Source organism: Centropristis striata, chromosome 4 (genome assembly GCF_030273125.1).
Source record: "Centropristis striata isolate RG_2023a ecotype Rhode Island chromosome 4, C.striata_1.0, whole genome shotgun sequence".
In the NCBI taxonomy this organism is placed as follows: Eukaryota; Metazoa; Chordata; class Actinopteri; order Perciformes; family Serranidae; genus Centropristis; species Centropristis striata.
In genome coordinates this window covers 42,978,190-42,992,799 of record NC_081520.1, presented here as the reverse complement: position 1 = coordinate 42,992,799, position 14,610 = coordinate 42,978,190, and the positions used below count along the sequence as shown (strand labels likewise).

General features: G+C 41.0%; 1 protein-coding gene across 2 annotated transcripts in view; it reads right to left on the bottom strand.

Moving 5' to 3' along the window:
* The window catches only part of LOC131970298 (neprilysin-like), a 30,458-nt gene extending 17,328 nt beyond the window's left edge, over window positions 1-13,130 (bottom strand). Inside the window, exons 1-4 of one of the 2 annotated variants that reach the window (XM_059331660.1) lie at window positions 12,736-13,130; window positions 9,476-9,652; window positions 8,186-8,221; window positions 5,858-6,019 (exon numbers count right to left, since the gene is read on the bottom strand). In XM_059331660.1, the coding sequence (XP_059187643.1) occupies window positions 5,858-6,019; window positions 8,186-8,221; window positions 9,476-9,652; window positions 12,736-12,778 (418 nt within the window). In that variant the 5' untranslated portion in view covers window positions 12,779-13,130. Of the gene's footprint in view, window positions 1-5,857; window positions 6,020-8,185; window positions 8,222-9,475; window positions 9,653-10,352; window positions 10,517-12,735 lie in introns of those variants that run through there. The other variant, XM_059331661.1, reaches the window with a different exon arrangement.
* Between the last annotated feature and the right edge of the window lie 1,480 nt (window positions 13,131-14,610).

The window sequence follows — 14,610 nt, the reverse complement described above, 5'->3', positions numbered from 1 at the left end:
TGTCCAAACAGCTTCACAAGTGCTTGAAGGCAGGTTTTTTTCATCATCAGTCATCTAACTCTAGGCAGAAATGTAAAAAGGATTTCTGCAAATACTTAACTTTAAATACCAATACCAATAAAAATAAAACCCTCTAAAAGGGTTTCATATAAGTAGGACAACCTTTTAACTTTGGTAAACCGTCTCAAAAACTCATGACTTCAGTGTTGCCTGTCACTTACAAAGTTATCTCTTATAAATATTGCATGGGGATCAACAGATACACACCATCAAACTGCACATCTCAATGCAACGCCAAGATCAATACAGGAAGGACGATGGATCTGGATTTCACAGCTAACTGACAGGAAAGTCTCCCCTGAGTCCATCACTCATGTCACAGTGAGTTGGGATCAAAAGATAAAGATGAAGAAAATTAGATTATTTTTTTCTTTCTTTGTAATTTTCGGGGCTTACTGACACGGCCAATCACAATAATGAGAGTTAGATGAAGCATATGTAAAACAAGCTTTATCCTGTCTTTAATCTCCAATTTGATTAAATGTCACGACAGATCACCGGGTCTTAAAAGCACCTGTTCTGTTATTGCATATATTATGGAATATCCTCTCTCATTCAGCTGAGTGGCCCGAAAATATTTCAAATTTCATTCAATATTAAATCATAATCTTTTTTAATTTTCATTTGGGAAGGGCTTTGAGTCATTTCTTTATCTAATTTCTACTTGTTTCACTCCCTGCATGACTGCCTTTTACTTCTGCCTCTTTCTACCCTTTCATTTTTCTAATCCTCCCGTTTTCTCATTACCATGTGTGCACTATTTATGTGCTCATTTAATCTTAATGAAGTCCTGAGATAGGGACCCTTCACAGGGAGCTTCCTGCAAAAGGGCACAGATCATGTGTGTGTGATTGGATTACTGACTGCCTGGTGCTAATGTTTAACCACAGCAAAGGCTTACCCTCTCACTCGCTCTTCCCATGTTGCTGCCTGTTTGGATTTATTTGAGAATGGATTTTGTGCCACCTGATGTTTGTTTGAGACATCACGTCAATCTGAGCCAAACCACTCAGCATGATACAGAATCCAAATTTTGAGTTTCCTCCTCTCGGTATTGCCATTTTATTCTCGACTGCCTCCGGTTCCACATGGCATTTCGCTCGCAGTGTTTTCAGTACAAATTCTGCCTCCAATTCATCATGATGAAGCATATGTTTAAGGTATATTACAAACAGTAGCTGCAAATGGAGATGAAACTGAAATGAGCTGACACTTTCTGTGATCGATGAGTCTCAATCAGCAACAATAGATTTGTTTACTGTTATAACTGTGTTATATAAAAACATAAGAGGTATTTTTCTACAGTCATTGCTTAAGATTTTCGCAGTGAAAATAACCCCATTGTCAGGGAACATATTTGACTTAATTCCGTTGAACAAGTTTAAAATTTCATTTAAATTTAAATTTCATTTACAGATGTTGATTTATCTTTTATTTTGCAGTCATTATTTATGGCTCTGGAAGTAAAATAGTATATTTAAATGTTGAGAAAAAGTCAGCTACAAGTTCCAAGGTTCATTTAGATACAAATATCCATTTTAAATTTTAATTCTGTTGCTGCTGAAGGTGACCAAAAGCTACGGTTTACTTTGTGGGTAGACACAAACATACTTTTAACTGTGTGAGATTCCGATGAATTTGGCGACTCTGTTATGGATATTTTGTTGAGAACGCTGTCTGAATGAGCTACAGCACTGATCCACACCTCTGACTGGCTGCTGCTCCATACCATGGGTGGCTGAGGCCCATGGGCAGCTTACAGCCATCTGCCATACCCAACTGCCAGACAACAAACTGATTTGTCATATTTCTTAGAAACAAATGTTGTTGAGGAACATTGTAGATCACATTAAAAGAAAACTTCAATATGGGAACAGTGGGGAAAGGTACAGAACCTATTGTGTCAACTACAGTTTGTTCTGCTCAACAATGTCCTTTAATGTGCAAGTATTCAACAAAAATATTAGACCACCCTTGTTTTCTCTAATATCTTGTTCATTTTAATGCCTGGTACAACTAAAGGTACATTTGTTTGGACAAATATAAGGATAACAAAACATACGAGTTTAATTTAAAATGGCTCTTAAATTCAACTCTTATGAGCTACTTCTCAGGAAGTATAACTTTGAGTTCCTAACTTTTTCTCCAGCCCAGCTGTCTTCATAAAACCATTCTGACTGACTCAGTAGCATGTTGTCAGTCAGAGAAATGCCCCTTGGCTAGTCTAACTGTAAATAACAGTTCTGTCATGTACCCAGTACAGTGTTGGCTGTCAAACAGCTAACCGGGCAGATTTTTACCTCAGCGGAGGTCTCAACTCTTTCCTGTTATTCATAAGCATCCTTGCTGGCAAAAACATATTCAATTCAAGATTTTTTTTATTCAGTTTATTATTGTTGGCCAAGGAATACTGCATTAATATTCATATTATTTTACTTGGCTACAAACTTCTGCTCTGCTATCTTTATTTGATATGTTTTTAACAAATACAGTATTTATGCTGTTGTGCAATAGCTCTGACAGGAATTTCAATATCATGGAGGTCATATGAACAAACCATTTATCTCCAATGTCTTATTGCTGCCGCTATTGTTTGACATAAGTTCTGTTTCAGTTATTGTGATCACAGGAAAAACACAGACTTCCAGTCTCTGCCTGTTAGCTGACACACACTTTCCTGACATCACAGCTACCTCGCACACGTTTCAACGCTGTTGGTGATGCCAGATTCTATAAGAATCACCAAGCCTGTTCCTGTTCTGCATGCCTCTGGCTATAATTTTCTCTGTACAATGAGATTTTGCCCCGGAGTCATGCAGAAAGCACCTTGTGTAATGCAGGAGGGCAGCAGTGTGCTGCTTCACAGATGGATGTACGCACATAGAGCTCAGCTCGGAGACGACTACCACATGCTGTTTCACATTTCCTGATCTGTCCTCAAAGCCTTTCTCAATATCATTCTCTAGCTACAGAGCTCTTCCTCTTCACCCCAAAGCCCCCTGCTTCATGTGTCTCACCTATCTTCTCTTCTATCACTCTCCTTTTGTCCTTTACTTCACCTCAGTGTGTTTTTGTTAAGTTCAGATGAGAATAATTTCCTTTTACTTTATTTCTGTCTGCTGTTCTTCCCCCCTTCCTCTTCCTGACACAAACTAGTTAGTAATTAAAACGGTCATGGTCAATTGGGCAAATGATTGCACAGTATGCAACACCTGAGCAGGGGGAGGTGGAAAAACAAAGTCACACACACACACACACACACACACACACACACACCAAGCTGTGGTCACAATCAGAGTACAGATCCTCATTATGAATCATTTATGGCCTTTTACAGCAGCAGAGAACAATCTGAGGCATTTACAAGCAACCACAATTCTACACAGCGATTCACACATACACATGCTGTCACGCAGCCTTTTATTGCTGTCATGCAGCCTGCAGCGCAGCGTGCCCAGGTGTTTCCAGGCCCTGCAGCTGTTGACAGGAACAAGGATCTGTCCATCAGCGGGCGGTGGTATCCAAGCAGGTGGCAGCAGCCAGACCAGAGGTCAGAGGTCGCGTGTTTGATGTCCCCTCCACAGTGGAGGTCACATCTCAGCTGAGGCCTCACGCTGCCGAGCCATAAGTCATTCAGTAAAGAAATACATTCTGACAGCTAGTTCTTGGTTGCTACCGCAAGAAAAAAGAACATGCACATACCCTGGTTTATCATATCGAGTATGATCTTAAGTTCACACAATTCTCTTTTTATTTCTCTTTAAATCAAGCAAAGACCTGCACACACAAAGTAAACCTGAACATGTGTGTGTATACAGTAGAGCCAGAGACATTCCAGCCTGGAGGAATGAGCATAACACTGACTGTTGGTGGGGATTTAAACTGTTGAATGATTAGGACGAGTTCTGTGGCTGCTCCACTCCTTTCTGCTGTAAATGCAGCATTTACACCACTTAAGTCAACAATTCGAAGACATCAACCCCTGCACTTTATGCAGTATTTCATCATTAGTTGCAGAGGTGTATTTTTCCCTCTATCTCGGCTTTCAGACAGGGAGCAAACCAGTCGCAGTAAAAAAATACAACAAAGTGTGAAATGACGCCACACACAGAGACACGCTATGTACGTAAATGCACATACAGTAACAAAATGCCAAAATGAGACCTTGTTGAGCAATGTTTATTTTCCTTTTTCCCCCCTGTGTGTGATTTTTATGGGTGTTAAGCCACAGAGAAGAGAGGGGGAAAGAGCAGAGCAGAACAGAACAGATGGGCTATAAGTTGTTTGCAATGTAGAATGCAACAAAAAGGTAACATGCATCATTTTTATGACAATTCCCATAGCTGCTTGTTTCTACCATTCTATTACAACATTTGTAAAAAATCTAATTAGAGATCTCTGAATCATACAGAATCTTGTCTTCTTGCAAACCATTGTGAAAGAATAAGAGCCAGAATTTCAATAAGCCACTTTTATAATTACACTACACAGCATGAATGAAGATGCACTTTTTACAACTACAAGCTCCCTGGAATAGAAATGAATTACATTACAAACAATCCCTGAACCCTAATTAATGTTATATTGATCTGTAAAAAGGTCTTTATAAAGAAGTTAAAGCAAAGTAAAGGACAGTAAGAGCTGCCAGTAGACACAAAAAATCTGAAGTATAAGAAAAAAACATTTCCATTTTGCTAAAGAATTATGATAGGTTCACTGTCCTTTCAAACAATGATGTGTCATGAGCAATTATTGTGATTTACTAAATATTAAGCGTTTTTATCTATTTAATAAATCAGGTCATTACCACCCACATTAAGGTTTATCTTTATGAAAAATAATCTGCATGTCATCACAAGGGCAGAAAGCGAAAGTCCCAAGACACAAGATTGTGTGTTTTCCATCAAGATTGGACAGATAAAGTACTCGAGGCTGGTGCAAATTATCTGAGTCCATGAGACAGGCTGCACTTTAAACCCCAGTTCTCCTTTCCCACTAAGGATCAATCTTCCTCACCCCTCTGAATCACTCTGTTTCTCCTGCAGCCAATCTGCCCTGTCGTTATTATAGTGGAAGGCTCTGGCATATAAATTGTAAATTTATGGTAGATGAGGAGTTTCGGTTGTCCGTGGAAAGTTTGTGTCCCTTGAAGATTTAGGACCCGCTGCTCAGGACTCGAGCGGCCTTCTCACGGACAACTTGAGGTTGAAGTATAGACCCACGCACACACAAATCCACAACAGCTCACACACACACACCTTGGTCAGCTGTGTGTCCAACACACCACAAGGACACTAACACGACTGTAACGCTGCTAAAAGCTGCCATAACACCTGAGATACGCACGTATGCTGCAAACTTGCAATTAAGATTTTTCTCACCACCGTGTGTTGACTTCTTTAGAGCACAGCCTGAAAGCAATGTACACACACACACACACACACACACACACACTGATAATGCCAGCTCTGTTGACAAACTCACATGGTTTACTAAAGCCAAACTCCCGTGGCGTCTGTGATATCTATAAAGCTGCGGTCCCTGAAGGACAGTCCTCTTTAACTCATATTCTCCAGCAACTGTATCAAGCTTTTCTCTGTCCTCTCACAGAGCGAGTGGACTGAAAAGGACTCACTATTCTAGCTATAGACCTCCTAATCATGGACTAAATTAAATGGAAAAACCCCCACCAGGTTTCCAACTTTCACCAATGAATCCCCCTGCCTGTCTGTGTTCCAGCCTTTCTGTATGTGGATCATTGTTTGTTTGTGTGGGTGTGTGTGTGTAGGTGTCTGACCTTTGAGAATGACCTCCAGCTCGTCTCGTAGGATGTCAAAGGTGCTATATCTGGAGCTGGTTTCGGGGATAATGTTCTTTTTCAGCCAGCCTCCACAGGCGTACTGGTAGAAGTTATCGCACGGGTCCACGCTAGCATCCATGTTCTCAATGAGGCGAGACGCTGCATGGCAGAGTGGAAACAAGCTCAGAGAGCTGGAAGGAATGGTTGAACTAAAGAAACTAGAATATACTGCAGGACAGAGTTGTAGGATGTAAAATTAACTGACACAGATGATATCAAAGGCTTTGGTAGTATGACATCAAGCACGTGTGCAATACAGTTTGTTTAACGTGTGTGAAACAGGTCAGAGATGCCGACCATTTTATCATTTATTTATTGAGAAATCAGCTTAGTTTGTTTTCTTCCTGAGAGTTAGATTCAGCAACTTTTGCACTGTTCAATATCAGGCTTCAGCCAGAATTAAAATAGTGCTGGTGACTGTGACCTTATTGAGACTCAAGTTTGGTATTGTGGCTGTCACCAGCTTGGTTTTTTGCAACCAGCTGCGGCAGAATAGATTAGAAGCCAGAATGATACTTCCTCATCAGCTAAAGTTAGTGCTAGCTAGCTTGGTTAGCAAGGAGGCATCTTTAATCACAATAGGTGTATTTCCACTAAAGTCGAATGCCCAGAATGAGGAGGGTCTCCCTCCTCATCCTCAGTGAACTCAGCGCTGTAAGCTATTTAAGAAGACTTGAAACTTTACTGGGTTGATATAAATCATGTGAGAAGTAGGAAAGAAACTGACTTATTTTTTCAACAAATGGAGTCGCCCCCTGCTGGCCATTAGAAAAAATGCAGGTTAAAAGGTTGCTGCTTGGCCCGTTAGCTTAGCTTAGCATTAACACTGAAACACAGGTAAACAGCTAACAGGGTCTGAGGCTAATTTAGCTTACTTTTTATATCACAGATAATATATCTACTTTTAATATGTAGTGTAAAACTGTTACGTGATGTTATGGTGGCTTCTAGACTATTATGGACTATTTCTTGGCCACGAGTTTGATGTTCACCAGTCAACCAGTATAGACTCAAGGAAGCTACTGCACCTGGCCAAGAAACCGCCATAAAACCAATAAACCACCAGAACCACCATAAAACCCCACGATGTGCCAGTGCTACACTTCCATTTTTATTTGCAACAAATATACCAGATATAATGTGTTGATTTGTGAGCTTTAAAGGTGTGGATTTTGCCACCATCAGTTAAGCTAGCTGCTTCCACCTGCTTCTGATCCTGGTACTAAGATAACCAGCTTTTGACTGAAGCCTTAAATTGGTTGGACAGAAATGAAAGTGTAATTGAGCTTCTCATCTAATCATTTGGACCACCGTCAGCCTTGGATGCTTGCCAAAATGTTTCATGCTCATCTAGCAGTGAGTAAAACCATCCTGTACCCCAAAAACACAGTTTAAAACATCAAGTTAATTAAAACTTATTTAAAAATAGCATATAGAGATGTGTATAAAAAAACTTTTATATGCACCCATTTGTAAAAGTAAGACAGTACAATGGCTCTAATTGGGTTGACTTCGGCACCAGTCCTGGAAATGTGTGAACTCTTTTGAGCTGCAATTAAATTACATGAGGCAGCTGAGGGATCTCTTGTGACAAGGCTGTCTGTCAGATCTGACTGAATTGGGACATTGGTTTCCAAAAAATGCATCGGAAATAAATGGGCGTCTGTTGCTGGAAACTAGAGGAAGAGGTATAAATCTTTAATTCACTGTGGCAATGTTTCTCATTAAAAATAATTGTGTTATATGAACATTTCTCAATGATGTGAACACATAAAGTGATCTATAATGTTGTGTCTAATCTGAGAGATGAATCAAATAAATGTGAGCACACTGCTCTATGTTGGACTACTGGAGTTATAGTGAGAGACTTTAAAATGATCCAGAAATGTGTTTCAGGTCTCAGCAGCATCACTACAGTCATGTGGTCAGAGAGTGCAGGGAATCTTGAAAAACACATCAGTTTTGAAGTTGCACCTATTACCAGTTTCTCAACTTGTCTGTGCAGTTGTTCAGAGGTGATCAGAGAATAATAATCCTCGGCGACATGTTTCTGCTGATCAGGACTTTTTCTCTTTGATCACTATTCTGACTCAGAGGCAACATATTCAGAGTTGAAGTGGCCATTTTCTCTAAGTAGTCTGAAATCCCAGGGGCTTTTGCAGCAGTCTCAATTTTCACATTCTGTCGCCCTCTGAGAAAAAAATCAAAGCCTTCAGAATGAGACAATAAGGAGGACGCAGAAACAAACAAACACACAATGCTTACCTGACTGCGTGCAGTCAGCTGTGGTGCAGATTTCATCTAAAGGAAAATGCAAAGCAAATCGTTATTCAATGAGGATTTTTCAGTCATCAGTCATCATGTCAAATGCTTATATTCTCGTTCTTTTCTCCTCTGTTTCATCACTATCTCATCTTGCTCACGAATATAACCCCAAACTACTTAGAAGTGTTGCTTTCACTCTGTCAGGAATAATTTCGGTGCTAAACTGTTAATCAAATTCAGTCTGACATATACTGAGACGCACACACACACCAGTGAGCTGTCACATGACCATAATTACACCGTGTTAGTCAGTTGTTATGTGTGAATGCACAGTCGAGTGCCAACACAGGTACAAACATAGAAAAAAGTCATTACGCTTTCTATTTTGTTCCTGACACAAGTTTACACATTTCTTAAGCACAAGACTGCAAAAGATAATAATAGCACAACACACACACACACACACACACACACACACACACACACCAACCGGTTTTGTATACATCATGACATTGACCTTCTGAACTTCCCAGTTGTTCCATTTGTCAATAATTAACTGGTAAATGATTAAATAAGCTGCTTACTATCCATAGCACATCAGTTTTCCATGACCCTTGGACTTGTTGGTTATTAATAAATCATTATATTGCATAACAAAGACTTTGTCTCCCTACCAGTTTAATATAATTTGATATCCACGTCAGGATATTAATGATTCAAAAATCCATGTGATACTCATATTGTGAAATTGATCTGAATGAAGCAGGTTCGGTGGGTTTGACACGGCGAGGAAAGATGGGAAGGGATGTCTGTTCGATATCACCGCCACCATTTCTCATACTGACATTTAATGACATTTACAGAGAGATATTAGATACACAATTCTTCATAATTTGAACAAAAGTCTAAAATGTGAAATGGCACAGTGTTTTGAGATGCACATTGTTGTGTTGAAATGCCTGAAAACACAACAGGAAGTCTAAAAAGGACCTTTGCACGCTGCAACCGGCTTTCCAGCTCAGTGGTTGTACTTTTGCACTACGCTTTAAAAGCACACAGCTCGAGTGTCTTTATTCACCTGAACTAAACGCTGCTCTGAAGCACTCCTTCATGCTTGCCATTAACCATGAACTCAGCTGGAAGTGATGGTCAGTTTAAAGGAGGAGAGCTTCAAAAGTTTGGAACGGTTCACTTATTATAAAAACAAAGAACGTCAAATACTTTTCCTCAGGTTTACCATTTTTATGAAAACATGACTCAGGCTTTTCTATATTTCGTATTCTCACTCACCAGTCTTCTGTGTGGCAAAAAGGATGATGAGTGCGACGATGACGATGAAGAGCAGGGAAACGATAGTAATGAGGCCGACCTCCAGGGAGGTCCAGCGGGGCTTCTTGGCCGACTTGGGGGGGTTTGTTTCTGTCATTCTCAGGTCTTCTCCTTCAGCTGCCGGCTTTATCAACTCACCTGTGGAGACAGGGAGAACCACAATGTGTCGACTGATAGAACATTTATCAGCAACATTTCTGATCATTAATTAACTGAGAGCAAACATGCCGATCATGGCTGGTGCTGTGTTGCTTTTCTCTGGTTTATTATTGTAAACTGAAGATTGGACAAAGTATTTTATACTATTTTCTGACATTTAACTAATCAATGTATGGATATTTTAACAATAATTAGATAACAAAAATGGGGAATAACATAGATAAATAGGTGTTTGGCAAACAAATAAACAAAAAGAGTATAATTCAGGAACCAACATGAACTAAAGAATCTGAAGATTTTGCCTTCAACACTTGTCAGCAACATTTAAAAATCAAATCCTAAAAATCAATAATCTTTGAAGTCAAGCACACAGCTTGACACACCATCAAGCAAAAATGCCAAGCACTCGCTAGTAGAAGCTTCTTAAATGTGAGGACTTTGGGCACTTTGGCAACATACTATTTTTAATCCAAATAAATTAATTTTGACATTATTAAAGCAAACATTCTGTTTAATCTCCAGCCTTTTAAGGCACAAGCTGAATAAAGAAAAAACAAAGAGTGAAAGGAAAATAAAGACACTTGGCAGTGATAAGAAAGAAAATGAGGGGGGAAAAAGACAAACAGAATTTTTTTAAACCAGTCTTGGAGCAAAAGGTGAGAACAATGGAAGTTCTTACCCTCTAGTGGCAGTACACTCCTGACAAAAAATAAAAAAACAACAAGAAAACACACACTTCTGAAGAACGGAAAACAAGAGAGACCTTTCCTCTGCTCCTCACTGTTGTTCCCTCTCTGGGGCCAAGTGAGAACTTTACAAAGATCACGTAACAAGCAGTTAAGTCTATCTCTGAAGGCAATTAATGCTTAATCCCTCACCAAGAGCGCACACACACACACACACACACACACACACACACACACACACACATTTAAGGCACACATGCGTCCACAGCCATGCTCCTCACACACACTTCTGCAGCTGGTGTCGTGGGGCATGGTGGGCTGGGCGGGTCCCTCTGGCTGAGACGAGAGCGCAGCTCCACCAGAGGACAAAGTCTCTTCGCTTCCTTTGAACGAGTCAGACACACATCACCTGCAGTAATCACCACCGTGCTGCTGAATGTCCAATCCCCTATCATTCTTCTTCATGACTAAACAATAGTCCCATGTAAAGTAAACTCCCCTGGTTACAGTCATTGTCCAGGCTGATAATTAGCCTGTATTACTGTATAAACCGACCACAGCTGCCAACAGGCTGCTTCCCCAACGACAGCAGCATGACTTCACTCTGGCTCGTGTAATTCACTACAGGACAGCGTGTTATACATATCTTTCCTTTTGCATTGTTTTTGTTTGAAGCATTCTAAAACTGAAAATTTGTGATGGAAAGCCTTGATGTGATCATCAGAAACTCCTGTCAACCTGCCTCCTCTGGCTGCAGGAGGGCGGCAGAAACTTTGCATCAACTTTTTTTTTCTCAAAGTGCAAGCGAACACATCACCGTGACAGCAGTCCCACAGCTCTAATAGAACCATGTGTGCATGTCAGCATCTGAGAGGCTGTATATATTATATTCATTTGCTCTAATCCCTGACATGTTGCATACCAGGACATTTCTGTGAAATTTATTGAAAAGGAAAAGGGACATAAAGATGGAGTGAAGGAATGTACCGAAATGAGCGAGGGGGAGGAAACGAAGGCGTAAAAACAGCGAGCGACACTGGACACTGAGAGGTCCTAAATCATGTTCCAGTGAGCTGAGGCATGTTAGCTATGAATCTTAATGAGCACTTAGTGAACATGCACCTATGCATCACTCATACATAATGCTAACTGCTGTGTTTCTCTACATGACGCATCATTGTACACATTTAAGTGTACAATTATGCGTCATGTAGAGAAGTGAGGTATTTCTCATTCCCTCTCAACATGCTCCAGCTGCCCCTGGTGCATTAAGGAACCTGTTCGCGTACGTGAATGCCACTGATGCCTTCAAGGATGTTTGCTCTGTGAGGGAGGAAGCCTAATGCTGTACACATTAGAAGCTGTCATTTCTGCTCCTGTTGCAGGACGCAGTAACTGGTTTTACTTTTCACGATGAGGCTGTAATGTTTTTTTCCTGAGTGTGTGCTTTCGAAGGTATGTTCCACAAAACTCTCCCTCTCCCTCTTTTTCCCCTTTTTGCCTGTCTGTCATGATATATCTGAAACATAAACAGTCCCCATGTCTTGCGAGACCCCACAAACCCCTTCAAAATTAAACCCATCATTCACTGAGACACCTGAAAACACCCATGTGTCTGCACTCACACAGACACAAGTGAGCACACGACTACTTGTACAAAGTCACTTTTTTTTACAACCTCCATCTGTGAGAGCCATGAACATGTCATGTACCTAATTGAGTTTGAATAAGTACAGGAATGTGGCCTACTTTAACTTAAAAATAACACCTTCTCTGGGATATGATTTTCAGCAGTGGGCCTGTAGCTGCACACTGAAGACTAAAATCACTTTAAAATCATTTTTTGGAGGAGGAGGCTTGATGCCCAAAGGTGCTGTGATCTGGCTGAAATGAAGTCCACCTCTTAAATTGCTTTCCTAATGGCTTTTTTCTGATAGCAGTATGAATGAAATAGGAAAAATAACTTTTAAAGGGACATGACACCAAACTTCACATCATCAGTGCCTTTATAGCTGGTACTCAGGGAACCAAAAGCACAGAGTGATCTTAGGACAGCCAGCTGTAATACTATGAGAGCAGATTAAAGTGTTTTCCGATAGGACCCAATGCAACTAGGTGTTAAAACTCCAGTGATAAATATATTCAGCTGCAGCACACAAGACGCAGTTAAATGCTGCCAGGTCCTCATCTCCTGTTGCACGTCGGGAATTCCAAGGGGGTTGGCATGATCAACTGGTGCACGCTGCCCCGTGTCACCCAGCCGGCACGCGCGCACACGCACAAATAATGCACACACACACACACACACACACACACACAGACGGAGACAGATGGCACCGCGTTATAAGAAGCGCTCGGGGTGCGTGAGCGACTTACCAGATGTGTCGGGAAATTTTCGGTCGATGATATATATGGGCATCACATCCACTGATCCATCAAATCCACAAAAAGGAGCGCGAAGTGCTGATCGATCTGTTCCACACTCTCTATCTGCTTCACCAGGATTCCAACAAGGCACAAACCCGATCCCGCCTCTCTCTCTTCTTCTTCTCCTTCTTCTTCTTCTTCTTCCTTTGGCTTTCTATTCTAGGAGTGCACATTCACACAAACACACACGCGCACACACACTCACGCACACACCTTTCACTACAACTACCTACTGTACTGAACCACATCTACCCACAGAGATCGCTGCATTCAAATGACCCAGCAGACTCTTGCGCGGCGCAATTGGTCCAGTGTGTGCTCCACAGGGGGGAGACCCCATATTTATCCAGCCTCTGACATGTAGTGAGGCAGCAGCCCTCTGAAGTTCTCCCAGCCGGTCCTCGTCCTCCGTCAGGCGGCGTTCAGGGACCCCGTCAGCGGCTCTTGCTGTCAGTGGCTCCTGAACAGCTCCAGGCGCAGGTCTGGATGAAGAGTGCGATGAAGTGATGTAAAGCTCAGAGTGCTCCATCAGAGCTGCAGGAGCTTTTTATCCAAAGCATTCTATGGTTAGAAAATGCATTCAACAAAATCCTTATTTTAATCATATTGATTTAGAGACACGCTGCAGTGAGTTAAAGGGACAGGTCACCACAAAACCAAAAAAATATTTTTTTCCTCTTGCCTGTAGTTTCATTGATCAATCCAGATTGTTTTGGGGGATAATCAGCCGTATAAATGTATAAAAGAGCTCGATGGCACTTTGGTTGTGGAGCTCAAAGAGGAAAAAGAAACTCTGCAATGTCTGGTTCTAAAAAGCATGACCCAGTTACTCAAGATCATCCAGATATTGTAGTGGGTAGTTTCATTAGGTTGGAAAAAATGTAGTTTCTACATGAAAGTGCTCACAACAAGGCATGTGGATTATGTTGGGCAACCCGGTCATGATTTAGTCATTATCAGATTAATGAGTGGGTGTTCATCAACAGTTATCATTGATCATCATCAATCAATTGATCATATCATCAAGTATGGCCAAGGGCCTGCTCCACCTAGCAGGTTATTATCTAGCATTCAATGGGGTGCTGTTAATATAGTACCACTAATGTGTATTAGTTTTATAGTTTTATAAGTGACATTATGGAGTGTGAAGGTGGAAAACAAGTAAACTGAGTGTAAAGCACAAGAAGTTGCTGCTGGGACAGGTGGGGGAGGGGTTAGTGTGACCTTCACCTGCAGGTTCATGTCCCTACCTGAAAACAAAAGGCAGCAATGTTCCTTGAAGTAACGCCACTGAACTTTAACTTCCCAACGTAACTATGTCACTTCCAGTACTCGCATCGTCCTCGTATGTACGTCACGTTTTGCTTTCACGTGCATTTATATTTCTTTTTAAAGTGCTTTATAACACCGAACCATGAACGTTTTGGTCCTTACCTTGAAGAAGATGTTTTGGAGCCTAAAATAAACAACACAGCGCCCTTTTTGAATGCCGAAACCAAAAGAATCTGAAAGAGAAATATAAAGACACAGTGAGCAGCCATTGAATGGGCTGATAACAAGGTGAAGCTGGCCCCTACTTGTTTATACTGAAAGGATGATAAGCACTCATAAATGCACATTCAGCATGTTATAATGTCCAATATCAGGAAACAGACGTTGTTGTATCTTTTTGATGTTTTGAGCTCCACAATTGAAATGTCCTAAAGTTGCGTTATTTTGAAGAGCAGGCAGATATCTCTAGTGCTGATATAATTGATCAGTGTTTACTCAGTGTAAAGGGGTTGAAGCCAGACATTTGCTGCCGTGCTTCAGTGGTTGAGATTA